The following is a 26820-nucleotide window of genomic DNA, read 5'->3' as shown; positions in this document are numbered from 1 at the left end:
AGATTCAACATTAAAAGCATATAAAGCTAAAGCTGGAAAATCAGTCATAATTAAACTTGTAAAACACAGAATCTATTTTTCATGAAACAATCTCAAATTCTACTTTTTTTCCCCCCTCATTCAGACAGTTTCCTACTTCAAATGGAAAATATTATAGCAATGACCTACTCAGTTATGAACTCCACCATTTCTGATCTGTAGCAAGTAGGACACAACCCAAGGTGAAAAAAGATGGCTTTGAATCTGACTCAAATTGTACCAAGGTCAAGTGAGAGCCTGCTGGGACTGGGATAACACCCACAAGGACTGCAGATCTTCTGAGACAAAAGCATGAATGCAGAAGAGTGCAGAAGCAATAGCAGGAGGACAATAACCATTGGCCTTTCAAGGAAAATGAGCAGCTCTTGGGTGTTCGGGTAAGCCGCTAAATAATGCTGTTTACCACCAGTGAGTAAGCAGTTTCAGGGCATGCTTGGTAGAGGAAGCGTCATAGTGGCAACCCGCACAACTCTGCAACATGCAGCATCTTTGATGCAGCAGGAGAAACCAAAGTTGTGACATACTCAATAACCTGTCTGGCTCAGAGCTCAGGGCCCAGGCTGCGCCCAGCTGACGATACCACCTCCACACAAAGGCCGGCGTGCAAGGACCTCCCAAAATGCCCCCAGCCAAGAAGTCTTAACGGGTCCTTGCAAAACCTGGGAACTGTGCTATCCATTCTTCAGCACCATCTGCTGGTACCGTACCTAGCATCAAACTAGTTACCTGCCTGCAGGCCACAGCCAGCTGCCACTTGCCCATTCCTCCAAGACAACCATGGACTCCACTAGGTCCAGGGTCCCTCTGTCACTAACAACAAGGTAGATACATCCCAACGACACTTCTGGAACTTACCAAACTCCTTCCCATGCTGAGACATCTAAAGCTTAGACTTGAACCATCTTATGTGATACCAGGGGCCTGGATAAAGGCTGTTCCGGCTCAAGAAATGAGATGATGTATTCCCATGACGAGGGCATTCCTGACCATATGTGTGACATTGATCTATAAATATCCTTGGCTCTGCTGACCAGAGCGCTATCTGACAAGTGCTATTTTCCTCTTCACACCTTTATCACCTTTGGCCTTCAGTCACATCTAGGTGCCATCATCACACTTGAGTGACTTGGATGCCACTGCTCCACTCATTCAAGAGTGGCTTCAGGAGGACAAGAGTCCAAGTGCAAGGCACAGCAGCATCCCCAAGGATGGTGCCCATGCTAATCACAGGCAAACAGACTGGACTTGGCACGGGGGAAGTGCAGACCACCCCAGCTGAGCCTCCCCTGATTGGAAAGGTTTGTGTCTCACCGTGCAAGCTCTGAGCAGCACTCAGGAAAACAGCCCCCAGCAAATACTGGAAGTGTGGGTCGCAGCTGGTTAGGCTGCTTCTGGAAAGCAAAACAGTTGAAGGAAATATTCCCATTAATAGAAAGAGGCTTTCTGGGGGCCACGTGGACAGTTCACGGAGTCAGTACAGTGCACAGGCTCTCATCTCTGCTTCAGTGTCCCCATGCTCTGTTGTTTCACTGCTTTAGCTAATGTTGGGAAAGTGCTGACAGGGATTTCAAAGGGAAGTTTCTGGTCTAAACACATTGTTGAATTCAGGCCCTTGGTAGTTGTTTTGTTGCACAAGAGAAAGGAGGGAAAACATTGAATAAAAACCCCACTGCAAGCACTTTCCCAGGGCACAGTCGCAACCACCCCAAGGGCTGAAGCCCGGCCAGTCCTGTGCCCTGCCACCAACTCCTTCACACCACCCCACCACTCCTACCACGCCCCCTGCCAGCCCAGCACCCTGCTCGAAATTGGGGACATTTCCCAGGGATTGGTTAGTGGGTTACTTTGTAGAGCATAGTCTGAAGAGAAGATGAAAACTTCCTCTGGCAAAAGTAATTCCAACTGGGATTTTTCAGCCTGTGTTGGGAAGACACAGTACATGTAAAGACCAAAGGAAAAAAAATCATCTTTCTTATTTTACTGCCTAAGAAAGCACCTTTGAAGAACCAGAACAAACAAAATTTACCCAAAAGGGGAATAAAGGAGGACCCAAATAAAGGTGATAACTACTGACATTTTACTTTAAGCCGAATTTTTAGATCTGAACATGGAATTTAAATATACCATACATAATGCAGGGACAAGTGAATTTCAGCCTCTGTTACCCATGTTTTTTTCCTGTTTGGTTCAGTCATTTAAGGGAACAACTTTCCCCTTGAACTCTAATCATTTTGGAATGAATTATTAAACAGCCTGACTTTACAAGCAGATTTCCTTTTATATACAACAGCACACAAATAAAAGAGGAAACTGATTAAACAGGGAACATGACAGTATTCACTTGACAGCATACTTTGTAAAACCAAATTGGGCATGTGTGGTGCATGTGTGCACAACTGCTGGCAAGGAGGGGTGGTTTCTTTTTCCAGTCTTCCTTCTCATTTAGAATAACTGTGTGCTGTTCTGGCACTTTTAATTTTAACATATCCAGCTAATTATGGTCATTTTTAAAGCTGGCAGTGGCTCTTTAAAGAGATAAAATATTTTAGCTTGCAATTATATTTACTTCTGTAGCTTTATTTTGAAGTAGTGGAACTTAAGTTGCATTCCTGAATGGCTTGCATTTCATCTGAAAAAAAACCTAGTAACTTCAGAATATATAACTTATTCCTTCTCTTTGCAAACAGACTCTATATATTATATCCATAATAAAAACCAAGGGGTGCTGCCAGCTCTCTTTTGAAAACCCATGGCAATAGGAAGTCTATGTTCTGCAACTTCATGTACTTACTCTTGACTGATAAAAGGCTCTTTTTGAAGTCAATTATAAGCATGCCGTACCTTGAAGGGATTAAAATGGAGTAAAGGAGCTAAATATGACTATTTTTTGTGTAAAAGCAACCATTTTTATAGCAGCAAGGATGTAGCATAAGTGGGAAGACTTTTCCCCTATCTCCACACGTTAAAGCAAAGCTGCTCTTAGAGTGGGTGGGCAGAGGGCATACACATCCAGTAACTTACATGTTTGTCTGTATTAGATACTTTTAGCTTCCCACATGACTTTCATTAAAAAAAAAAAGTTTTAAAAAAAGATTAGTGAGCAGCATGAACATATCAGCCAGCTTGCTTTCAGAAAATTACAAATCTAAGCAAGAACATGATGACAAGATGATTTTGAATGAAAATAACACCAGCATAATCCAAGCCTGGGAAATCATTCCTCTGAAATTATGTTCACAAAACACTAAGGCTGATTTTTTTTGGGTGTAAACTGGACTGTGAATCTCAAACTACATGGCTACTCAGAGTGACATTGGTAACCTCTGTAAAACTCTCCTGCACTCAGATGAACAGCACGAGCCCACCCAACACCAAGTGCCAGCTGAGGCTCGCTGGGAGAAGTGCTGCGATGCTGATGCCTTGCCTGACCCTCGGCACTGGGGTGGGCTGTGCCCACAGCGAGGAGGGGACCTGCTGCCAAGTGCTACCCCCGCCACCGAGCAGCCAGATCACATACCCCGTTACCGGCACGGAGCAGAGCACACGTAACCTCTCCAGCGTGCAGTCCTGAAACCTCGACTGACGCGGATGTCCAAGGACTGCTTGCCAAGATGCTAACTGCTGCACTGGGCCCTGGGGTCATACATCAAATGTTCACATGCACTGACAGATGTTTATGTTGGTCATCCTGATTTAACTCCCATTACATCATTTACCAAGCTACTGATGTTATCATAAACGATTAAACAAGCCAGCAAAGGGGACTTGAATACAAATTTGATTCCCTCATGGTATGAGGGCATTACCACTCCAGACTGTGTCTTGCTCTTAAATCAAATTGAACGACTGCACAGATTCTTTAATTCACTTGAATTCTGGATGAAAAAGTGCTCTTTTTTTTCAGAAGACTGATTTCATTCATCATTTGACCATCACAGGATGAATGAATGGTATTAAAAGGTAAAGGCGGGGGGGGGGGGGGGGGGGGTGTCAGACTTGGAATCACAAATTATTGGTGTAAAACTAAAAAAAAGTTTTGTACTTTAATTAAGGAGCTGCTCAGGCTGGGATTCATTTAAACGACCTTAGTTCTTCAAACTCTGCTGCATTATTTAGTGCTTCCAGTCACTTCTGGTTTGTGTCTGGACTATTTTAACATACTGAAAATAACTGAAACTTCTGAGGGAGCAAAATTAATAAGCAGAGGAAGTTCTCAATCTAGTGTGTACATAACATGCTTGCTGCCTGCCACTGAAATACAGTATTATCAAATACAAGGGGTTAAATTTAAAGTCCATGACCACCTCCCTGCTTGCTTGGTTGTCATTAAGCGTGGGGAGGGAATAGGAAACACTTCACACATCTTGTTTTCCGCTTCTAATATACTTTTGAGTTTTCTAGTGCAGGCTTTGCTTGGATGTGTAATCACTGTGGAATGGCTACTATACTCTTGCTACACTGCATAATACTTTCCCTTCCTCCTACTGTAGGATTCCTCATGAAAATAGGCACTTTGTGTTTTCGGCCCTAAGGACAGAACATAATGTACTGTCTCTAGAAAAAAATCAAAAAAAGAAAAAATCGTTAAAACATTTTCCACTACTTAAAAAAACCCCAACACATGAAGTACTACTGTATTTCTTTTACACACATGACCTCATAGATAGATGTGTGCATCCACACATACAAAAGCATTCAATTTTCAATTTAGCTATTTATAGAACTCTGTAATTTTTCCTGGCTCAAGTTTTAGTAAGCCTTCCCTGATGGGGTTCAGTTCACACGGTTTCGCAGCCCTTCATTTTGCTTTAAGTTCGTATCCACGGAATGCCCCTCCCCGACCCTGCCTCCTCCTAGAACCCTATTTAATGTTTTGCCAATTAAATTGGCACTTAGCTTTCCTGAACTCATCACAAAAAACCAGCAGGTTTTTTTCTTTCCTACGGAGTTGTGTGTGTCTTGACAATTTTTCTTGCAATCTCCTGGTGGCAAAGTTCAGGGGTCCAGTTGGTCCTGTCTACAACCACCCTTCTCTTGCTGATGTAACATTTGACGCACACCTAGGAGGTCCTGGCAGAGAGGGACATAAAGGTCTTCCAGCCATGCTGTTGCTCCCTTAAATAGGAACAATGGAGGTCTGGGGAATGTTTGAGAGTCATGGAGCCATTGTCCAAGCTGGCAGCAGGGCAGCAGTTCTGGAAGACAGGCATCCATATGATGCTGTTTTCTTGCTCCCCATTCAGTGAGATGAGCAAAAAAGAAAGAAGAATTCAGAGACCTCAAGGCAGGGAAAGCCTTTTCTTCCCCATCTTCAGTCCCCTCATACTTCAACAAACTGGCCTGTCCCAGGGTAAGAATGCCCCTAGCTGATTTAGGATAGATGGATCTAATGGTACTTCCACCTCTTCCCATCCTCTTTCCAGCTTGCCAGGTGTGAAGGCAAGGCTGAACTGCAACAGCCCAGCAGTTGTGTGAATGCCCACTGAGAGCTAAATGCCCATTCGTGTAACTTCCAGCTATGCTCAGCTTTCTTTTGGTAAGAAAAGACATCCTGCCATGTCAAGGTGCAGTGCTGGAATGCACAACAGCAACAAGAGAGAATTGCCCCCTCTCTCTACTCTCCAGAGCTCAGCTTGCTTGGGCCAGGAGCATACAGTCTCCATAAAGGACAGAGAGGTAGTGCTCAGAAAGTAAAAAGCCATTAAAGTGAAAACCCATGAGGAAGATAACAGCTTGCTGCCAGACTTCTCAAAATTTAAGTGTTGATTGTTCAGAATTTATGTCTAGATTTTTCTTAAGAATGCCATTTCCTGGCACATGGTACAAGTCACTCTAGACCTGCATGTCAGCACAGCAGGCATCCTGTTGCAAAGGTTGTTATGGAACTATTGAATGTTTTCATGCCAAATTTGTCCAAATTAAGCCGAGGGGAATGGAAATACTTTCCCTGGATAGGTGGTGGTTGCATTAGGTGGGTTTGTTTTTAAGGAGAATAAAAGTTACAGCTAAATATAAAAGCAGATATATCATAATATTGTCTGAGAACTTGAATAACATGTCATTCAGCCTGTGTGCTGTGGAAAGAACACGAAGGTCAAGTCTAAAATAAGATCAGTGACTGTTTGACAATAGAAACATGTAGGAGGTAGAGCAGGAGAATTTTCCACATTTTTTCAAATGGCATTTTTCTTTCAAAAAATATCCTTCTCTACCTTGCAGCGAGTCTGATGCAAAAAACCTGTTGAACTTCATGCAAAACATACTGCTGAATTCAGCATGTTTTTGATCAGCCTCCTGGCAAACCTGTATTAGTAATTTGTGCCAACTGTTTACTGTTTGCATTATGCTCAGTTGGGAAAATGAAAGAAGGCTGCTCTGTTGCATTTGTGTTTTTAGAGAGTTTCACTTTCTGCTCGAGCCCTCTCATTCTGCTTCCCTGGAAGTCAAAGACTTCAGTGAGTCCACTGCTACCTTTTAAAGGTATGCACATCTGAATTCACAGCATTGGGGAGTGCACAGAATCCTTGACAAGATCAAAAAGAGAGGGGAGGGGGGGAAAAAGCCCAGGCAAACTGCTACTTGAAAGTATTTTATAAAATCTAAATGCATTCCTTTTTAATTTTGTTCATCCACCAAAAGCTAGGGTCAAGACATGATGTCAAGGTCTTGCCATTTCCCAAAGTGCAACCAAGGTGGGGATTTTAGCCCCTGCCCTGCCCAGGCATAACCACCCCTCAGCAAGTCTGGCAGGAGAAAGGGAACTTGCAATCCCAGTCTTGACAGAGACATCCAATTCACTCTACTGTTACTTCAGTCAGTGATGTCAGACATACATTTCTCTTTTGTCCCCCACATTCACTTTCAAATATAGTTACAACCACTTCCCTGTAACGTGTTACGAAGGGCGTCTTGCAAATGCCCTAATACCCCTGCCAACACTCCAGTGGCAAAGTCCCATGACTTTTAAGCAAAGGCAAGAGACAGAACCTAGCCCAAGGCTAAGGTCTGAGGACAGCTGCCCTTCCCTTCCCTCTGTGGCACACAGTCCATGTAGTTTCTAAAGCCAATGTTAAAAGATTCATTGCCAACATGATCCTCCATGGGAGGACTCTCAGGGTTCCTGGGAGCGAGGGACTGCCAGAGGAAGGAGATGTGGGGGTAGAGCATCCTCTCGTCATCTCCCTCAAACTGTCCCTGTCCTCTGGAGACTCTGCACCAAAGCTCAGGGTGGATGTGGGCTGTAGGCTGCCCTTTGATGAGCCCAGCCCCATGGCCACCCTTTTGATGCCAGGCATCCCCTTATTTCAAGTGGAAGCCCACACCAAAATGAGACATGCGGTGCTTTCTTAATTCTCAAGCAAAAAGACACCCCTGTGGAGCAGCTGGGAAAGGGAGGCTGGAAAGAGGCTGGCAAGGTCCCTGTACAGGGGAGGACTTGTCCCCTCTGAGGGACCTTCGATGAGGCTGCAGGAGAGGCGGAGGAAGGAGCCAGTGCCTTGCAGCACACCAACCTTGCTAGGGGGTCAGGAAAACCCCTAGACACAGGCTGGCCAGAGCCTGCTATGGGCAGGGGGCCGCAGGGACAGGTCCTGCTTGCGTTTGTGCTTCACAGCCCCCTTCCGGTTGACCTCCAAACCCTGGGGCAGACACGGCCAAAATTAGTATCACGCTGAGGGCTGGCACACGATGGCTTTGACCCTAACGATCCCACTGGGAATGCAGTATTGTTCTGGCCCTATTAACAATAATTTGCATGTTGTCTAATGGCCCTGGGAGGAAAAAAATAAAAATAAAAAGGGTGGCAGGCCCTGAGGGAAGAGAAGAGGAAATGGGACTGCTGCCATTTTCTTCTGAGAACTGGCAAAGTAAGAAGGCTGGCTTTCTTAAGGAGCCAGAGGTAAAACCATTCATTGCAAAATTATTTAATCTCTAACTTAATCATTCAGCCTTCATTGCTTCAAGGCAGGGTTTTGAGAACCCAAGCCATTTAGCTATTTTGAAGAGCTCCTGTCAAACCAGCCTGATAGGGACTGGGATCATAGGAAACTGATTTTAGCGGGTCTCTGGGTCTCTCTGAAGGCACTGGTGACAGTGACCTTTCAGGATGAGGAGCTGCTCTCAGCAGAAAGGTCTGAAGTACAGGGACAAGGGATGTCTGCACACAGCGCTTCCCCATCGAACTTGGAGACTGACATAGAAAGAGCAGTCAGTAACACTGAGCTGCCACAGTTTCAGTCATTATTTCTTTTGTTGAGAGGAGTTTCTTTAGGGATCAAAGTGTCCTGAAAACCAAACAAGCTGCCTGTCCATCCCTTCCAAAAGAACAGGTAGTTTATTCCAGCTGTCAGCGACTGCAAACCAAACAGCTCCTCTCCCACTGTCAGTTTTTGCTCTAGGCCAGTTATTAAAATTAAACAGTTGCGTTTGCAAGAATGATGTATTTTGTCTGCAGGGGGGAAGAGAAGAGAGCAGAGAGAGGGGAAAAAAAAGCAAGCAAGTTTTCTAAAACAAACCCTAGGCCAGTTTAGACAGCCTAGCAGTGTGCCAGTGCTGCCTCTTCCCTCGGTCCATTGAACTCTCACAGAAGTCCCAGCCTGCAGAATGAACTACCATGTCACAAGCATCCTTCTCAATGTATTGGGGAAAATAAAATAATTTTTTTTCAAAAGGCAGGAAAAATCCAGTTGCTTGTAAAATAAATACACTATTCCCTTGTGAAACGACCCACTTCAATTGGCATGAAAAAAAGTACAAAGGTATGTCTTGGCATGTCTCCCCACCACTTGTGTCACCCAGGCTGAGAGCAGAGGGGAAAGGCCCCCCTTTCACCATCCTAAAGCACCAGGGAGGCTCCCCAGCTTGCCCTTGGGGCTGAGGAACAGTTTTACTGGCCAAAGCTGAGCAGGGCCAATTTCTAGAAAACTGCTGGTCCTGGTGGGACACTACCACCCCTGTCCCACATAGGCACAGTCAGATGTGTGGCATCCTGGGCTCCCCTTACAGTGAGGATGCCTGGGGAGGCTGAAAAACACTCTCAAGGCAAAGCCTGAGGCAGCCTTGCTCCAATTTTCCACCGCCACACAGCCGTGCCCAACCGTCCACTGTAACCAAGGCTCTGTACAGCACTTCACTGATCCCTTTCTGGGTCTGTCCACATGCTCACTGCTATGCAAGGCTAGATACCACTGGTTCTAGCACCCACACTGAAAAAAAATAGCTATTGACTCAAAACGGGCAAGGATTCCACACATTCAGTCCAGAGCCAAATATGCAGATTTTCTACCACAGGGGTTTTTTGCAGACAACCGTGAACTACTGCAGAAGCCTGAACAGACTCCAGGCTGGCTCGTTTACTTGCAGCCTTGATTGCCACCTGACATTTCAAGAGACTGGTTTATTTTCTCCCTCATCAGGGCGCCCTGCTGTGGCACTCCGGTCCTGTGAGGCGCAAAGCCTTTCCCTCAGCCAAGCTCCGCAGCAGTGCTGCTAATTACTGCAGATCTGGAAAACAGGGAAAGGAACAGGTCAAGCTGGAACCTGGAAACAACACAGGCATTAGGATTCCTTCTCAGTTATATTCGGGACATTGTGCATCCAGCAGCAGAGGATTAGGTATTTGGACAGAGTGATTTAATGTGATGTGCCAGACCACTTCAGGAGAGGAGCTCTGGATATGTCTGACTCGAGCAAAAATTTGCAGGCACTTGGAGCACAATGTAGAACTTGCTTCTGTTATGAACGAGGGAGTCATTACTTCAGTTTTTTTAGTATCTTTTTTTTTTACTTAAGCTGTGAGTTCATTCTTGAGAATTTCAACAGGTTTTATCTATCTACAGCAGCGACCACCTTATTCTGCAAATGGAAATGCCAATTTATCATTTACTAATGCATTTATCTTTGATTCACTACTAACTCTTTTTTCTCTATTAAAAATGAGAGATTAGAAATAGGATCCTCTACTACGTTTTATAATATACAGTATGAACATGTGAAGAATATTCTTAAGAAATTAGTTAATTCCTTTAGAGACAAAGCTTGCAATAGTTATTCCATCACAAAAACAGGCTACAGGACTGTCCCATAGATTTCACTGGCCTGCTGTCCGTGGTCTTATCCCATCTTTCTAGTGACTCATGCAAATCTCCACAAGGCACGCAACAAGAATTTTTTGTCTCCTAAGCCTCAGTTCAGCAAGATAGTTAAGAGTAACTTCATGGTTCAGCCAAAAGGTTTGATTACTACTCACTTTTTTTTTTAAGTGTTTTAAAATTGCTTTTGCTGCTTGCATCTGAACATTTAATAAAGCTTGTGAATGGAAACACAAGAATACAAGTGTATGAAGATACTTCTTACAGGTGCACATGATATACCTATTCTATACTCCTTTCCTGAAGTGCCACAGATAGCTTTAACATATAGTGGGAATAGAAAAGGGAAGACAAATTCCTTCTTGAAACCCAAAGAGCTGTGCTGATACTTAAAGGAAAACACAAATACTGTCACTTGCCATTTCTCACACTGCTCATCCTTCCCCTACATAAAAACTAGAAATCAACACCTGAAACGGATCTTTTAAATCTGTTTCCATCACAAGCATTGCTAAACACATCCAAACAGTGGAGCTGAAAAAGTTTAAGCCTAATTTCCATTTAACTTTTTTCTTTTCTTTCTTTTATCTCCTCTCCACTCAAATCTCACCCAAGATAGTTTCACAATCTGACTCACTTTGCTCTTTCCCAGGCTAGCAAACTCCAGCAATGACAAAATGTAATGCTGCAGATTTGAGCTTTATTCTAAGCCCCAAGTTACTGAAATGGACATTTTGTTCAAAATTGTACCTTGTACTCCTTTTTTTTTATTACAGAACATCAGCCCAGCTCATGATAGCATGAGGGGCAACAACAAATGTCCCATACCTTATGTGCTGTATAGCTAGCAAGAATACCTATTTCATATATGGGTTAACTGAAAAAGAGAGATATTAGTGATTTGCCCCATATCCTATCGTGTACTCAGTACTAGAGCCAAGAAGAGGAAGTTAAGTTTTGACTTAGTTACTTTCTCGAACAACTGCGCGAGAGCCTCTTTAAGTCACCATTTGGGGAAAAATGAGGCCTTTTCCTTTTGATTGTACCTGGCCCACATTCTTAAATTACTCACTGAAGTACCCTGAAACCCACTGAGTTGCCTTTTCAATCAACAAAACGAAATAATTCTTTTTATGCTTCCTAAATAAAATAGCAATAAAATGATATATGCACTGAAGCACGCTGACTATTTCTTTCAGCTAACACAGAACCATAGAATCACAGAATCATTTAGGTTGGAAAAGACTTTTAAGATCATCGAGTCGAACCACTAACCCAGCACCTGGTTCTTTTCGCAGAACTTCGATGACAAATACAAGGAGGATGGGCTTGCGACTTTAGATGCGAAGTTAGGAACTCGTGTGGCAATTCATAACAGCTCCAGTCAGCACAGGAGCAGATTCTGTCATGTGGGTACTCTTAGAAACACATCAAGTGCATTTACAATTACCTTAACAAAACACATGCCTGGATGGATGAGAGCAGCAACACATCCATCCCAGTATCCCCAGTCACTGACCAACACCAGGCGCTCTGGGGGAGAAGCAATGGAATAGATAATTTTGAAAGAGCTGGAGAAAGCTCTACCCTCAGCACCTGGTGATCTGGTTTCAGCAGCTGATGTTAAATTTACCCCAAGGTGTATGACTGCCTTTTCAAGCAATTTGACACAAACAGAAGCATAGATGTTTTCCTTATTACCCTTATAAATATCTAAACCGTTCCTGAATGCAATTCAGTAATTCCACTCACAGCTTTCCCATGAAAACAACTTCCAAAGGTTAATCATGTGTTACAGAAAAGGCTGGTTGGTTTTCCCTATTAGCTGAAAACCTGTGGCTTTTTCATTTGATCTTATTTTTCTTGCCACATATACAAAGTAAACATAACTACAATTGTCCAATTAAGTGCCTCTTCCTGTTCCTATTGAAGTCAATGGCAACACTTTCTAACATCAGATCTGTTTTCTTACTTGTTAACTGTAAAATCCAGAAACTGGCAAGGAACTTTCCAGCAAGGGGGAATTTTGCAAAGTCTATCAATATATAGTAATTATGACAGCATACTAACATTAAGATAAAATAACAGAAAATAAATTCCAGACTTTCAGATGCATTTGGAAAAGTTATCCAGTATCACAGTCTTTCGAGAGACAAAAGAAAAAAAAAAGGCAAAAAAAAAAAGCCATCAGATTGTTAATGTGACTGAAAGCCAGAGTAAAATAAAAATCCCTCAAATCGGTTATCAGCATTCATTCATGTTTGCCAAGAAGGCCTGCATGTTATCCTGCTGGGGAAGAGAAGATTTATGGCATTGCACACCTTCATCCATCCTATTACTATATATGAAATGGAAAATAAAACAGGTCGGTACTGCCCTTAGAAATAATCAGTATTTTGCTGCCACTGAGTAACAAATGTTGTTATTATTATTACTAAATCAGCAGGAGGGCAGCCATGAGGTGCTCATAAATAAATTATTTTTAAAAAACCAACAAACCAAACAGGGCTGGGCTCCACCCTCCCAAGGGTGTGAAGGAAAATAAATCAGGGAGGGAGGTGGGCAGGGCAAGGCCAGACCTGGCACACACAGTTCCTGATGGCTAGGTGGCAGCGCCCAGCACCCAGTGCCCAGCACCCAGCACCAGCAGCAGGGATGGAAGGGGGCAGTCAGGAAGCTGAGGACTGCCAGTCCACCTTGAAGCAGAAAGAGAAAACAGGCAAAGAACCAGAACCTCTCACCATAACCCTGATCACCAAGAAGGACGGAAATGAATTAGGCAAAAAGTAAAAAACCTCTTTGCTAAAAGGATAGTCATCATTCCATCAGACCTTTCACACTGTTTTTTAGCTCCGTGACTGCTGACCCAGTTTGGGGCTACCCAGACCTCAGGTCAGAAGCCAGTGGCCACTGCCTTACCAGCAGCCCTGGGGCAGGAACGTGGTGTTAGAAGGCTTTGGGCTGGTTCGGCGAGGGAGCTGCAGAGCAAGATGGGAGACAAGGACACAGCATGACTGCTGGCAGCTGGTGCCACCAGAGAGCCACCACTTCAGCCACCCTTGCCCTGAGTCCTGGGCCCAGCATCCCTTGGTGGCAATGGCAAAGCACAAGGCTGGCTTTCCGTGCGCCAGGCACAAACCACCACGTGAGAGCAAAACCACAGCAGAGGTTTCAGAGCGACACCTGAGCACCACTCCCGTTTCTACATCCACCTCCCTCCAGCACGCCAGGTCCAGCCTGCTGAGAGATGACCCTCTCATCAAGGACACCTGTATTGAGCACAGGGGCTTAATGTTTGCTGGCGATGCAGTACAAAGTTCCCGTGCTGCCTTAGGAAGCCCAGGCCCTGGGATCTGGCCGCTGGGAAAATGCTTCTGCTCCACATGCAATTTCACACATCATTGCATAGGTCTTGTGATTCTCCTGCTAGAGCCGGGCTCTGCCATCGGAGGAACGCTTGTGCCTCGGCAGAAAAATTCAACTGGATTTTCTTCACGGATTACCGACTCTGAATTTCAAGCTACATACTCAAAAAACTAAGCTCCTTACTGTCCAGCAGAGCTAACACAGCAGCTCGGGAGATGCCTGTGTTAGTGCAGGCACAGAACAAACTTCTTTCTCAGTATTGAAAGTAAAGTAAAACTTTTTAATAGGATTGCTGTTTGAACTTTATAGTTCTTTGCAAGATCAAGGCAAATGACATCATCTCCACAAGTGAGACCCCTGGTTCTGAAATTTTAAAGGTCACAGTCGATACATTTTTTTTTTTGTTTTTTTTAGAAAGAAAACAGACTTCTGAGAAAATACGCAGCCTAATGTTGTTGCAAGTTACAGAGAAAGCTATTATAAATGAAAGGGACTAGAGAACCACAATCATTTTCTCTTTCTGCCCTAGCTCTTCTCCTTGCTTCAGCACGGGTCCTCCACAGAATGAACTTCTTGCTCTTCAGCAACAGCAAAAAGAAAAATATTTTGACAATCTTTTGAGAATTCGATTATTAACCCACAAAGCCACAAAAACTGGCAAAGGACCTATAGAAGGTGCAACACTTGAAACTGCCAATTCATTTATTTAACTGAGTGGATTTCAGATAGTTTCCTTTTACCAGTCAAACAGTGACTTGGGGTTAGGCCCACTGGGGATTGAGTCGTTACAAGGCCGCACGTCGCCGCTGAAGAAAGTCAAAGCGCCTCTGCTCCATGCTCTCGTTGGCCAAGCATGTAGCATCCCTCTCCAAGCAACGTGAAGTCCTGTGCTGAACAAGCAAGAGGCTTTTGCTTGGGACTTGCACAAGAAGCAACGTGATGTGCAGGTGGGTGCCTGGCAGAGCTGCTGGGAGAGCAGCTCCAGAGCCCAAAAGGGATGGGATTTTGGTCAGTGCCTTATAGACAAGCTCAGGAAGGGCCCTGTGCCACACCAATATCCATGATCTCTAGCTCTGTCCTGGAGGCAGATGCATCTGCCATCCCCCACCTTCATGACACAGCCACGGACCAGTGCAGGGCACGGCAATCCTCCAAGCTTCCTTTCCAAGGTGTGCCACCAAGCAAAGAAAATTAATGATTTACTAGGCACAAAATAAAAAAGAGAAAGCTCGGTGATTAAGACAGTCAGCTCAGGAGAAGGGAAACCTGGGGTCTTGTTGCTCATCCAAGAAGCATTTATTCATTTGGCTGTGGACAGCCACCTGAGAAAACACATCAGACTGCAGGAATTAGACACCCTAGATCTTCCTCCTCCACCAAATGAAATCTCACCCCTGCAGAATTAGAAGGAGCCCTGCTGCCAGAGAGAAGGACACCTCAGCAAAATCAGCAGCCATCTGGAAAGTGACACCTCCTGAGATATTGGAGATGTGAATGCACATCCCACTGCCAAGCTGGAGAAAGTCTCCTTGCCAAAGCTCAGGAGAGGCCTAAACTAAGGAATCACCAGGAAAAGTGGAGGCTTCTCCTCAGATGTGCTTGCAAGCAAGGATGGCACCTAAGAGACAGCAGCTAGGCCAGAGGGTGCCTGCCAGCTTCAGGACACAGAGGTCCTTGGGGACAGTGTCCCGCACAGCCCTGAAGTGGCTCCCTTCTCTCACGGCAGAAGCAGCTCCTGACTAGCTTGGATGAGGGACAGTGAGAAGCCAGGGACTTCAGTCGCCACTCTGGCTAGGCAGACACTCAGAGGATGCAGGTGCTTACATTCCACCTAAGGTCCACTTCAGACATCTAAATCCTTCCCCGTACGTGGCCTTAACTCTCGAGCAGAATATAAAGAATGACAAAAAAGGAACAGAATCAAATGAAAACACAGGACCATGGCATTCCTGGTTCAAATGTAAATACAGTAATTTAAAATTAAGCGTTCTTGGCTGAATTTTCTCTCTGCTTCTCTCACCTGGGCTTTTTTGCATTCTTTACATCAAAAATGTACATGTCTATGTAAATATGACGGTGCCTGTGTCTCCTTCTGTAGTTCTCATGCTCTTGTTTTTCTTGAACAGCTTGGGGAGAAAGCCATATGTTGGACTAGAAGTGCCCAGAGCTAAGCATGGCTCCCACGTCTGTTAGGTTGTGTGCCCAAAGAGGGAACCCATCACTGCAAGACAAACACAGTTATTTCTCCCACACCGACTGCATCCCTTCAGTGTTCCCCATGTCAGTGTCAAAAAGGTTGCCAAGTGTGACATGCCACTGCCAAGCCAGTCCTTCTGCAGCTCTGGAAATCAAAATTAAGCCATTAAGTTTTTAATCAGAAAGCATACATTATACCAAGTACCACAAAATTGCAGAGATGAGCTAGTTCTCCTCTTTTTTCTTTCCTAATACAATTAAGATGTTATCAGGCCAAAGTACAATATTGTGGTATCCTGGCCAAAGTGAATAACTTTGAAAGCTGCATTTATTTGCCACCAGAACCACAAGCTAATAATGCAGATTACGTGCAGTTCCCATCTGTTGCTTTTTCTAAGTTCTGAACAAACCCATGAGGCCGTGTATTGTAAGGGCATTAACAACCCCCAGACACCATTATCAGTGATGCCTAGTGCCTAAAATTTATACTCCACCAGCTATATCCCCCTCCCACCCTGCCCTTTGATATGCTTTCCTTCTTTGTTTCCCTTGCAATATAAAGAATTCACATCCTGAAAACACACTGCCAACTTACAGAATGGATTCAAACAGAAGAAACAAATAAGAAAAAAACCCACATCAACCAAATTTCAGACCTGAGTGTAAGACACAGGCCCATCCATGAGACACAAGGCCTGTGCTGCCCAACTTACCCGCTGTGTAAAACACACTCTCATGACTAACTGTGACGCTCTCTTCTCTGGTACTAAGCAGCCTCTAATAAACTTACCACTCCACAAAATACCAGGGAGCCACAATATAAAGGAGGAGAGGGCTACAGCAGCCAGGGCTCCTGCCTGTTGCAGCACCCTGCATGACAGGGAGATCTTGCAAGTGGCTGTGCTGAATTCCTACCAAGCATGACCACCTACAAGGCTGGAAGAGCCATTTATGAATCAGGTTCATACATGAGGTATGGTGCAAGAGGCAAGTTGAGGACCGAGCACATATATTAAAGCATCCTTTTACACTGACAGATCCTGCAATTTAGAAAAAGAAAAAAAAAAAAGAAGAATCCACTGTCCCATGCCCTCCTTGATTTCTCCTGCCTGAAGAGAGGATCCCAAAAGTTGTGTTTGCAACTTCATGTTGGTCTTTTGTTCTTTGTAACCAGCTAGAAGGCTTTGCCTGTGTTTAATAATGCTATGGCTCAAAGGTACCAGCCATGTACCAGAGAGACAGGCAAAAGCCACCTTCAGGTAGTATTTTGCACATCTTCCATGTGTACATTACAAATAACATGCGGCAGTAAGTGGTATCACATGCATCCAAATTCTGGAGCTTTTGTTGATAGAAAACCTCAATAAACAATTAAGTGGCTATTGATAAGAGGTATCCTTTCCTTTTAAAGGCAGTCATTGTTTACAGTCTGAGTTTCTTGTACTTCTAACTGTCGAGCAACAGCTCCAGCACTCGCCTCCTCTGGCCAATCACGCCTGGTAACACCTGTCTTTTCACATTCTTGGTTTTATTCATTATTTATGTTTCTCTTTACACAGTACACCCACAGGACAATACATCTCCAGCATGCTTACGGTTTGATGCAAAGCTCACTGGAGTCAACAGAATGACTTCACTGGCTCTGGAGCGAACCGAGGGCCCCAGCTCCGCAGACGGGCTTCCAGCCTGAGGAGGGACTTACGCACAAGTTAGGCATCCCAGCCCAGAAGTGCAGTCGCAAAATCCCTAACCCTTTAGCTGCTCGTCGCTGAACAAGCCAAGGTCTCCAAAAGCCTGAACTGTTCGCAGACTTTTTTCCCCCCAGTTATCTGTTTTGTGAAAAAAGACCCCCACAACACTAACAAACCCTCTGTAGTGATCCATGAACTAGGGGACCAGGGGACAAGCCTCCCTCTCCCAACTGTGGTCCCAACAACCAAGTGCTGGAGTCAGTCTGTGTGCATGTGTGTATATACGTACGTGTGTGTCTGTATACGTGTGCGTATTTGTATATAGTACACAGACACACACGCACGCACACACACATTTTTTGCTCCCCCTTCTGGCCCCATGAATCTAGAATTTTTTTCTTCTTGATGGAAGCAGAGGAGAGCAGGAGAACAATCCTGCCTCCAGTATGACTTGTAGCCAGGGATCAGCAGCACTCCTTTGGGAGGTGAGCAATGTGGATTCCTGCTGAGAAAAGGGCCCCAAAGCCTTGCTCCCTCTGTTACTGTCCATCTGCAGGAGATGTCCTCTGGATCCCTGGACATGTATCCCCTTTAGTCAGGCGGGTTCAGCAGTGGGGAAAGGCAACACCTTCATTTTTTTAACAGAGATGGTCAGTGCAGGCATCACATTATTTAACCTAACGCTGATTTGCCAAGAGACCCAGAGCTAACAAACACCAGGCTTGAAAAACACATTAACTGGGAAACATACACTGTAATTTACATATTTTTACACACACCTCTTAAAGATGTGCTGTGTAATTGATCAGCTTTCTGTATTTCATAGGAGACCAAACCTGAAAATGCCAGTGTCCTACCTAGCTGACCTCCATTTCTAGGTGACTTATGCCAGCTCTCAGCCCAGATGTTAGGTTTCTTCTTCAGTATAACTTGAGCCATTTCTCCCTCCAAAACATTAATATCATAAGCTTCACAAATACAACAGATTTGGTTTGTGGGAGAGTGGCTGGGACCACATTTTGTTCCGGTATATCAACTAATAAAGGAAAAAAGGAAAGGAATACCCTTCTAATTCAATCCAGTTACTTATTCTGGAAAGATAGGGAGAGAGAAACAGGAAAGGCTTTTGACTGACTACAAGTGAAAAAGCTGTCCATTTTCCAAAAGTGGAAATCTTCCCTTTCTAGTTGAGGCTGTAGCCTGCTGCAGACAGAGGTGATCTCTACCCCAGAAACAGTCACCCATCAGATCACAACAAATACTCATTTTCCAGAACAATCCCACAGACACGTCTCCCAGCACCTTTGTTTCATCTCAAGACAAAGATTTTTCACACTAGACGTATCTTATACCATAAAACCCCACTCCAGTGACAACCACAGCTGCAGACACTGTCACCAACGGCCATCTGCTTGCTGGCAACGCCAGGATCCCATGTTTGTTGCACACCAGTCTGGTGCATCACCCCTCACAGGCCGGGACACTGCATGCACAGACACACAGGTGGCCCCTGCTGTCCCGATGCCTGGGACCTGCCGCAATGTGCCTCTCCCTGGCAGCTGGATGGGCATCTCTGCCGCTCCCTCCCACCCCACTGCAGGAGTCTGCTGCCTTGGCTAGGAACCTGCCTTGGTTCTGCCAGCAGGTAAGGGTGGGCAGGAGAAGCGGAGACCACAGGAAAGTGGAGACCGCTGATGAAGACAGTGCCTCGCTCATCCCTTTCGCTCCTAAGCTGTAGCTGTTCCCCCCATGAGCTGTAGCTGTTCCCCCCATCTCAAACCACTCCACCATACCCAGCATCAAGGTGAAACTTGACAACTGGCAAAAGGCTTGCACTGCTTTGGCACATCCCAGTGCAGACACCCCCGGGCAAACCTTTTGCTCCCGCGAGCGCAATCTCCTGGGCACTGCACAACCCGGGGTCCCACCAGCCACGGGCCAGAGCCGGGAGAGGAAGTGCCCAGTTGGGGGACATACCCAGCCTCCGTTGTCCTGGATCCAGTTGTGCAGGTGCCGGTTCAGGTACTCGGTCATCCAGGCGGCGATGCTGTCTACGAGGGGAGACATCTCCCGGTTGACGCTCTCCACACACATCACACCACCGAACTCGAAGAAGGCCACAATTCTGCCCCAGTTAACCCCATCTCGGAAGAGCTCCTCCACCACCGCCACGAAGCGGCTCCTGGCCGTGAAGGGCGTCAGGTGCAGCTGGCCAGACATTTGGGCAAAGTCCCTCTGGTAGCGTCGGGAGAACTCATCTCCCGCCTGGCGCAGGATGAGGTGGACGACCTGGGGTGCGGGGCGCAGCCCCTCGGCCGGGGGTGCGTGGCTAGCAGCAGCCGAGCCGGGGGGCTCGGGGTGCGGAGACACCAGCCCAGTGTGATCAGAGGAAGTCCCAGCAGCAGCAGCAACCGCAGCAGCAGCAGGAGCAGAGAGACCTGGAGGCAGGGGTGCCCTGTCCTCGCCGGCAGCCCAGTCGTATCCCCTCTGCGAGAGTTTATAGTGGATGTACTTCAGCACTATCTCCCGGTTATCGTAGCCTCTTCTCCCCGGATGAGCCATAATTCCCAAGAGGAAGCAGCAAGAGGAAGGGAGAGAGGAAGAAGAGGAGCAGGATGAACCCAAAAAAGTAAAGCAGCCAATAATAATAAAATTAATAACACCAAAAATTATAATCCAGTTACTGTATTGGACACGGTTTCATTCATGCTGATGTGGGGGAGTTCTCGGGGTCTCGGAGGTACTTTTGTCTTCTCAGTGTTTCCTCCTTGGTTTGAGATGCACGGCATAAATAGGGATTAAAATGCTGAAAATACTTTACTTCCAGGTGCACATTTATTACTTATTATAAATTTACTTTAGGACCATTTCCTCCTCGGTGTTGAAATACATCTTAAAAAATATTATACCGACTCAAAATCAGGTGCATTTTCCCCTAGGTGCTGGACTACCATGGACATGAAGGAGCGGACGAACACACACTGCGAAAACTGCAATTCAACACGATTTGCTAAGCAGCCTTGGATGGACGTTAATCCAATGCACTTTATGCTAGAAACCTCAACACTAGGTTTTGGGGTTTTTTTTGTTAAGTTACACAAACTAAATTTCCTCTGTAAAGTACTTACTTGGACTATAAATATGTTCCTCTGTCAAGTTTCCTCTAAAAGAAAAATAGCAACAATAAAATCCAAACATCACAAGTCTTCAGAAGCGTTAAGTTCTGGTCGCTTTGATGCTTCAAGTCACCAAGGGGACGGGAAAGGGGCAAAAAAAATATTTCTACGATTTCAAATGTTTTTTCCCAGACTCCTGTTTAAGAGACATCTCCAAAGATGTGTCAAAGCTCAGAAAATCCCGCCTCGCAGCCCGGGAAGGCGAACAACCCCAAAGAGACGGAAAATCCTGGAGACCAGATGAACCACATTTGAATCCAAGCTCTCGCAGAAGTGCTCTGTTTTTCCCTCCAGTGCAACGTACAGACATATGCATTTACGTAGTTTCATTCAGACACCGATCGCAGGAACCCGGTGCTTCCACACACACGCACGCACACACCAAAAAAATTAAAAATTTAAAAAAAAAAAAAAAGGTATGTATTTAGGAAATTAATTCTTTTTCACAAGAAAGAGCGCAAAAAAATTAATTAAAAAACGAAAATAAAAATAAAGGAAAATTGCTTTTGACTGCTGCCATTTCCCGAGCAGCTTTGTATCGGCGGAGGAAGAGCCCCTGGCGCTGCCGAGGAGGGGCGCGGACGGGGCGTGTGTGCGGTGTGACTGGTGCCGATGGGGACCGCGGCCGCGGCGCCGCTGCCCGCCCGCCCGCCCGCCCGCGCAGCCCCGCGCACCCCGCCGGCTCCGGGCGGCTCCTCCGGGCGCTCCGCGCTGCTGCTGCCGGCGGCGGCGGCTCCGAGCGGCGGCGGCTCCGAGCGGCGGCGGGCGCGGGCGGGGAGCTCTCCCGGCGGCGGCGGCGGCGGCGGCGGCGGGGGGAGCGGAGCGGAGCGGAGCGGAGCGGAGCGGCGGGGGCGGGGAGAGGCGGGGAGGAGCGGAGCCCGAGGGGGAGGCTCCGGCCCCGCGCGGCGTAGCCGGGCGCGGTGGTTTCCTAGAGCTCCGCCTCACGCTTCATTCAAGAAAAGGGGGAAATGGGGAGGGGGGGTGCTTGAAAGAAAAAGGAAAAAAAAAAAAAGGCGGCGGCGGGGGAAGGCGAGCAGCCCCCCGCGGTCCGGGCCCGCCCTCCATCGCCGCGCGGGCCTGGGGCCGGCGGCGGGGGAGGCGCGGAGCGCGGCGGAGCTGCGGGCGCGGAGGGGCGGCTCTGGGGCCGCGGGCGGTGCTGCCGGACCGCGCCGCCACCGCCGCCCCTGCGGAGGAAGCGACGGCGGGGCCAGGGGCTGCCGGCCCTACGCGGCGGAGCGCGTCCCGCTCCGCGCCTCTGCCGCCCCGCGCGGATTCATGTAAATAAATAAATTTCTGTCGTAAAAATAAATGAAACGGGGAGGAAAAAAAAATCCGAATATACCTTTTTAAAAAGCAAAGTGGGGTGCTGCAGCCGTGCAGGGCTCCGTGCATCCCTCCGGCCCCGCTGTGCGGGTGCCCCCCTCTCGGCGGCGGCCCCCCCCCTGCGGGGTCCCACACACCTGCTTCACGCAGGCCGCCCGCCCGGTCGGTGTTCAGGTGATGGGACAGGCAGGGAGATGGATTTTAGGACTTTTTGTAGAAACGGGGCTCAGGTTTGTCCCTGCGCCCGGCCTGAAGAATTTTTTTACATTGAAGAGGGGCTACTGGAGCTGCTTGAAGATGAGTCAATCTGGAGTTGCCTAAAGAAGCACAGTTAACCTTTCAAGCTGGTTAAATCCACAGAGCTGGGAAATAGCGATGGCTCAGCCCCCCTGCCACCCCAAGCAGCGAAATCGGGGGCCAGGGATGTGTGATGCTGCGACTGCCCCAGCTGAAATGGGGCGCCATCCCGGGGAGCCAAGCCGAACGGGAGCAGGACATTCCCGGCATCTTTCTCTGCTCAGTACAGGAGGGGAAAAGAGACGTTCGATAAATTCTGCCAATTTTTGTCGATATAAGAGTGATTTGGATGATAACCTCATCTACAGACTACCCCGAACCTAAAAGGAATAAAATGCATAAACAAAGCTGTGACCATGAGTTCGCTTGGACAGGGGGCACTGAGAATGAATGCACCCTGCCCTCCAAGCCTCTGTTTTCAGAGATGGTTCCTTCAGGCACGGACCTGTCACGCGTAGTTCACAGGGTGGCTGCTCCTGTGAAGAAATGGCACTGGTGGCACCAGAAGAAGGGGAAGTCTCCGCATCCAAACGAGAAGGATTCCCCTAAACGGAGCTCACCTGTGCCCTCGGTGATCCCGGGATTTGTTTCGAGGCCGCACCGAGGAATTGTTTTCTGACATGTACGAAACAGCGCCTTTCCAGATGCCTGAGGAGGTGTTCAGGGTGTTTAATCGTTCTGGCGTCTGTTGTTTCGGGGGGCACGGGGAGGCACCCGGCACCATACCTAGTGCCAGCATCCTCTCCTCTCTCCCTCTCTTCCTGTCTCCTCTTCCTCTCCCTCCTCGCCTCTCTATCCTCTCCGGCGGGCGGCTGTTGCCACCCAGCGGCCGCCGCTCGCCCCGGGCTCGCGGCTCGGCCGCGACAGCCGGGACCCCTCTCCGTCCCTGCGGGAGCGAAGTGCTCGCTCGCCTCACACCCGCCCGGGAAACGGAGGGAGCGAGGCGGTGCCCTCTCGTCTGTCTTGTGTGCACTCCCGCCTGCCGATCTGTGAAACGGGGCTGGCTGTGTCTGGTTGAGTTCCCGGGGATTAAGAGGGACAGAGATTGCAGGACAGCAAGTGAAATGAGTTCAGGTAAGATTGATGATGCTCTGTGCAATCATGGACTAAGGGCTGTACCTCACCAGGGCATGTATGTAACTCACAGCATGGTTTAATGCTGGACCACAAGCTCATCTCATCTCCATCCATATGAAAAAATCCCAAAATTAAGGTGCTCACAATGAGCTGAGGGATGGCTTCTGATGGCAGAAATGCAGACAAGGGATCTGTCAACCAAGTAACATCATCACCTTTATATTTTCACTGAAAGAGAACAAAGAAAAAAGGTTCTCAACACTGAAAGTAACCTGACGTTTCCATGTAACGACTTCCATGGTTTAAATGGGACAAGTGATACAGGAAATCAGAACAGCCATAACCAACCAGGCTGCTGATTCAGTCTGTCACTGTGCTGGTGACTGAATCTAATGCAGTTGGTCCTGGCACTGAATATACATCAGACAGAGATGTTGAGTAACACAGAAACCCTGTCTGGGTAAGCTGCAAAATGATGTTCTAGCAAGATCAGTTTTAAAGCCCAGAGAGTAAATCAGTGTGGGACTGATGCAAAAGATGCATATAAAATCAATGGGATTTTGTAAGGAGGAATTGACAATATCGCTGATTTTGCTTATGGTATTTAAAAGTATTTTGCATGTAGAAATGCAAGTGAGGCCAACAAAATGAACAGATTGTACTGAGGACACATGATCAGTAAAATAAGAGTTTCATAATTCCCAACTGATTCCTGACGGAAACAGGTACAGCAAAACTTTATAAGATCCTCTGTTTGAAAGAGATTTAGTAATGATGCTTTTTCCTCACCAGCTCTACATTCAGCACTTTGCTACAGGAATGATAGCTCCCAGCTTTTTAAAAAAGTTTAATAGGAAAATCGTGGTCATGGTTCACCAGAAAGCTTGTTAACACCAAATACAGCTGAAACAGTACCAAAAAGTATGAAAAACACAAGGGAAAATCCTGGGAAGTGTTTGCTTTAAGCAAGGGCATTAGCATTGAGTCATGGGAAACAAAAACTGTGCCTTGAAGACAAATTGGGACTCTGTAAAAAAGCAAAACAAAATTATGTGCATTTAAAGCCTTGTTGTTAACATTAAACGTCAAAAGTATTGCATCTGACCTGTATGGCTCTAATTGAAGGGAGCAGCATCTTAAAAGCAATTATCATGCTACCTGAATGGGTGATAAACATCTATTACAGTGTCACGAGTTTGCATCACAGTACTGCTTTTCACCTTGCTTGTTTGAGCTCAGCAGGATAAAACAACAGTTAAAAAGACATCCTAAACAAAGGCGATATGGTTTTGGAGGCAGATAAAAGAAATGGCAAGAGAGGCTCAGGATTTATTAAGGAACATGCAATCAGTGCACAAAGTCAGCTAAGAAATCATTATGGGGCTTTTAGGTAGCAGAATAAGATGCTGACACTACTCAAGATCTGATCCTGCAAGTCCTTCCACACACATTTACCTTTATGTGAGTCAGCCCACCAAAATTAATCAGACTTATAAGAAGAATTAGCTGTATGAAGAATTGGAACTTGATTAGGAATACAAGCAGCAGCTCACCTGCAGAAATCTCTTTTGACACTTAAAGAGGTGAAAGCATCACCAACAGGCATCAGTCAGGTCTGGTGGCATGAGGGACATTATTTTCTTGAGATAGCTTTCTGATCCATGCTCAGGCAACTGACAAGACAGGATCCCACAAAGCCTGCTCCTTCTTCAGTGGCTTCCCAGATGCCCGCTGTACAGCAGATGTATTATTAACAAACGATCCAGAAAAGTTTGTAATGCCTGGCTACACTAAACTTCCCAACAACCTGAAAGTGGACACCTTTTCCCTGTACCTTTGTGTTAACATCAACAGGCTTTCAGCAGCAATCCTGGTTCCAGGTGAGCTGCCCATCCTTTTATTTCCTTGGCTCACATGCAGGTGAGTTGGAGAGAAGCAAATGATTGTTTAAAGCCCTGCCTGAGCAGGCACAAAATAAGCAGGGTGTATGCTTGCACTCACAGTGAGCAAGGACATTGCCACACTTTTCTGAAAATCTGCAGATTTTCTATTTTAGAAAAAAGTCAAAACCACCATCACCAACAACCAAAAAACCAACAACAGTAACCTAAATTTGAGCAACCTGAAAGAAGCGTTTGGTGCAGTATAGGCAAATACAATTACGACCTCTGAAGAGGTCCATTGCCCTATGGTGTTGGAGCACAGCTTAAATACTGGTTTTACTGAAAGAGTCCACTAAGACTGTGCCCACAGGTGGGAGTTTGCACATATGCAAATTAGCAAGCTGCTCCTCACACAGCCAGTGGCTCTGTAAATGCTTTTTGGTGCTGTGTCCCGTGAGGCATTTGTCTGTGCCACCCACTATGGCTGTGCTTCCCTCAGTTCCAGGCATTCACTACTAATCCCTCCCATGCCAGCATTCATTTACTCTGCATGCCTTTGTTCCTGCAAGAGCTTTCTAACTTGCCCTGAGTAAAACTAACCACCAACCATGACCTTTCATGTTTGTTTCTGTCACTGAGACCACAATACCCACGGATCTATAGTATCTCTGCCAAGCTGGATGAAATGCCTTGAAAGCAAGATTCTTGTAGAGACTTGCATGGATGCACATAATTCTCTGCTATCAGGTGCATGCCACCATTTATTGCTCAGACTCTCTCATCTGGTTTGCTCAATGCGTGGCCCAACATTGCTGCCTAGGCAGCAGCTAGTGCCTGTCGTACAGAACACTTTAAAAGACAGTTTTCTGCATGTAAAAAGTATGGGAAAAGATAGTACCCATGAAGCCTGGATGCGTATTTTCCTCATTCTTAACCAGGATGGTGGCAGGCTAACCTGAACGAACTTCCTCACTTCTGCAGAGTGCATTCCTAAAATGGGAGATTGCCTTTCATCCTGCCAGTGTTGCAAATGCTACAGGTGTGGAGTGGATCCTTTTTGGCTGGAAGCGCTTACAGAGCAGATAATACTACTGTAAAACACTTAAAGCATGCCCAACCTGCAATTATGGTTTATTTCATGGGGTTTAATTGCACTCATCAGGAAAGGCAGCTGGATGAGATACTTGGATAATATCCTTAGGGTCCAACATAGCAAACAGCTCCTGGCTTTCAGATGCCTTTTACTGTACTCATCCCTCAACCATCTTCACTTATGTCAGGATCCATAGGCCCCATGGTTTGGATTGGAAGGAGGCAAACCAGCTGCATCCAGCCCCGGATCTCTCTTTCTCTGACATCTCAACTTCACTATGTGGCAATAGGGTCTTGCCTTCACAAGAGCTGAGCTGTCTTGCCACCTTTCGCAAGACAGCAACCTGTGCTTGTGACTGAGGCAGTGCTGCCCATGCCCTTTCTTTCTGCTATGTGGAAAAGGATTGGACACCAACTTCCCAGCTGAAACTGTGGAGGAGCAAAGCAGGTAACTTCATCAAAAAGGAATAGGAAATGGAAACAGTCTTCTAGACAAACAGGAACATCCATCTCTGATTCATAAAGTTTTATTACACCTGTTAAAATTCCTTAAAGTAAAAAAGGGGAAAGCACTTTTTTTAAGTAAATGCTT

The 26820-nt window shown here is 46.4% G+C and overlaps 1 protein-coding gene across 1 annotated transcript in view; it reads right to left on the bottom strand.

Annotated features, from left to right (window-relative positions):
- Nucleotides 1-21201, bottom strand: part of BCL2 (BCL2 apoptosis regulator) — a 96108-nt gene extending 74907 nt beyond the window's left edge. The window contains exon 1 of the mRNA XM_048310665.1: nt 19358-21201. Coding sequence (XP_048166622.1) covers nt 19358-19942 — 585 coding nt within the window. The 5' untranslated portion in view covers nt 19943-21201. The remainder of the gene's footprint in view (nt 1-19357) is intronic.
- Between the last annotated feature and the right edge of the window lie 5619 nt (nt 21202-26820).

The sequence above is a fragment of the Corvus hawaiiensis genome, chromosome 1 (genome assembly GCF_020740725.1).
Source record: "Corvus hawaiiensis isolate bCorHaw1 chromosome 1, bCorHaw1.pri.cur, whole genome shotgun sequence".
NCBI lineage: Eukaryota > Metazoa > Chordata > Aves > Passeriformes > Corvidae > Corvus > Corvus hawaiiensis.
Note: the sequence above shows the minus strand (reverse complement) of the source record. Positions and strands in the feature narration are given on the sequence as shown.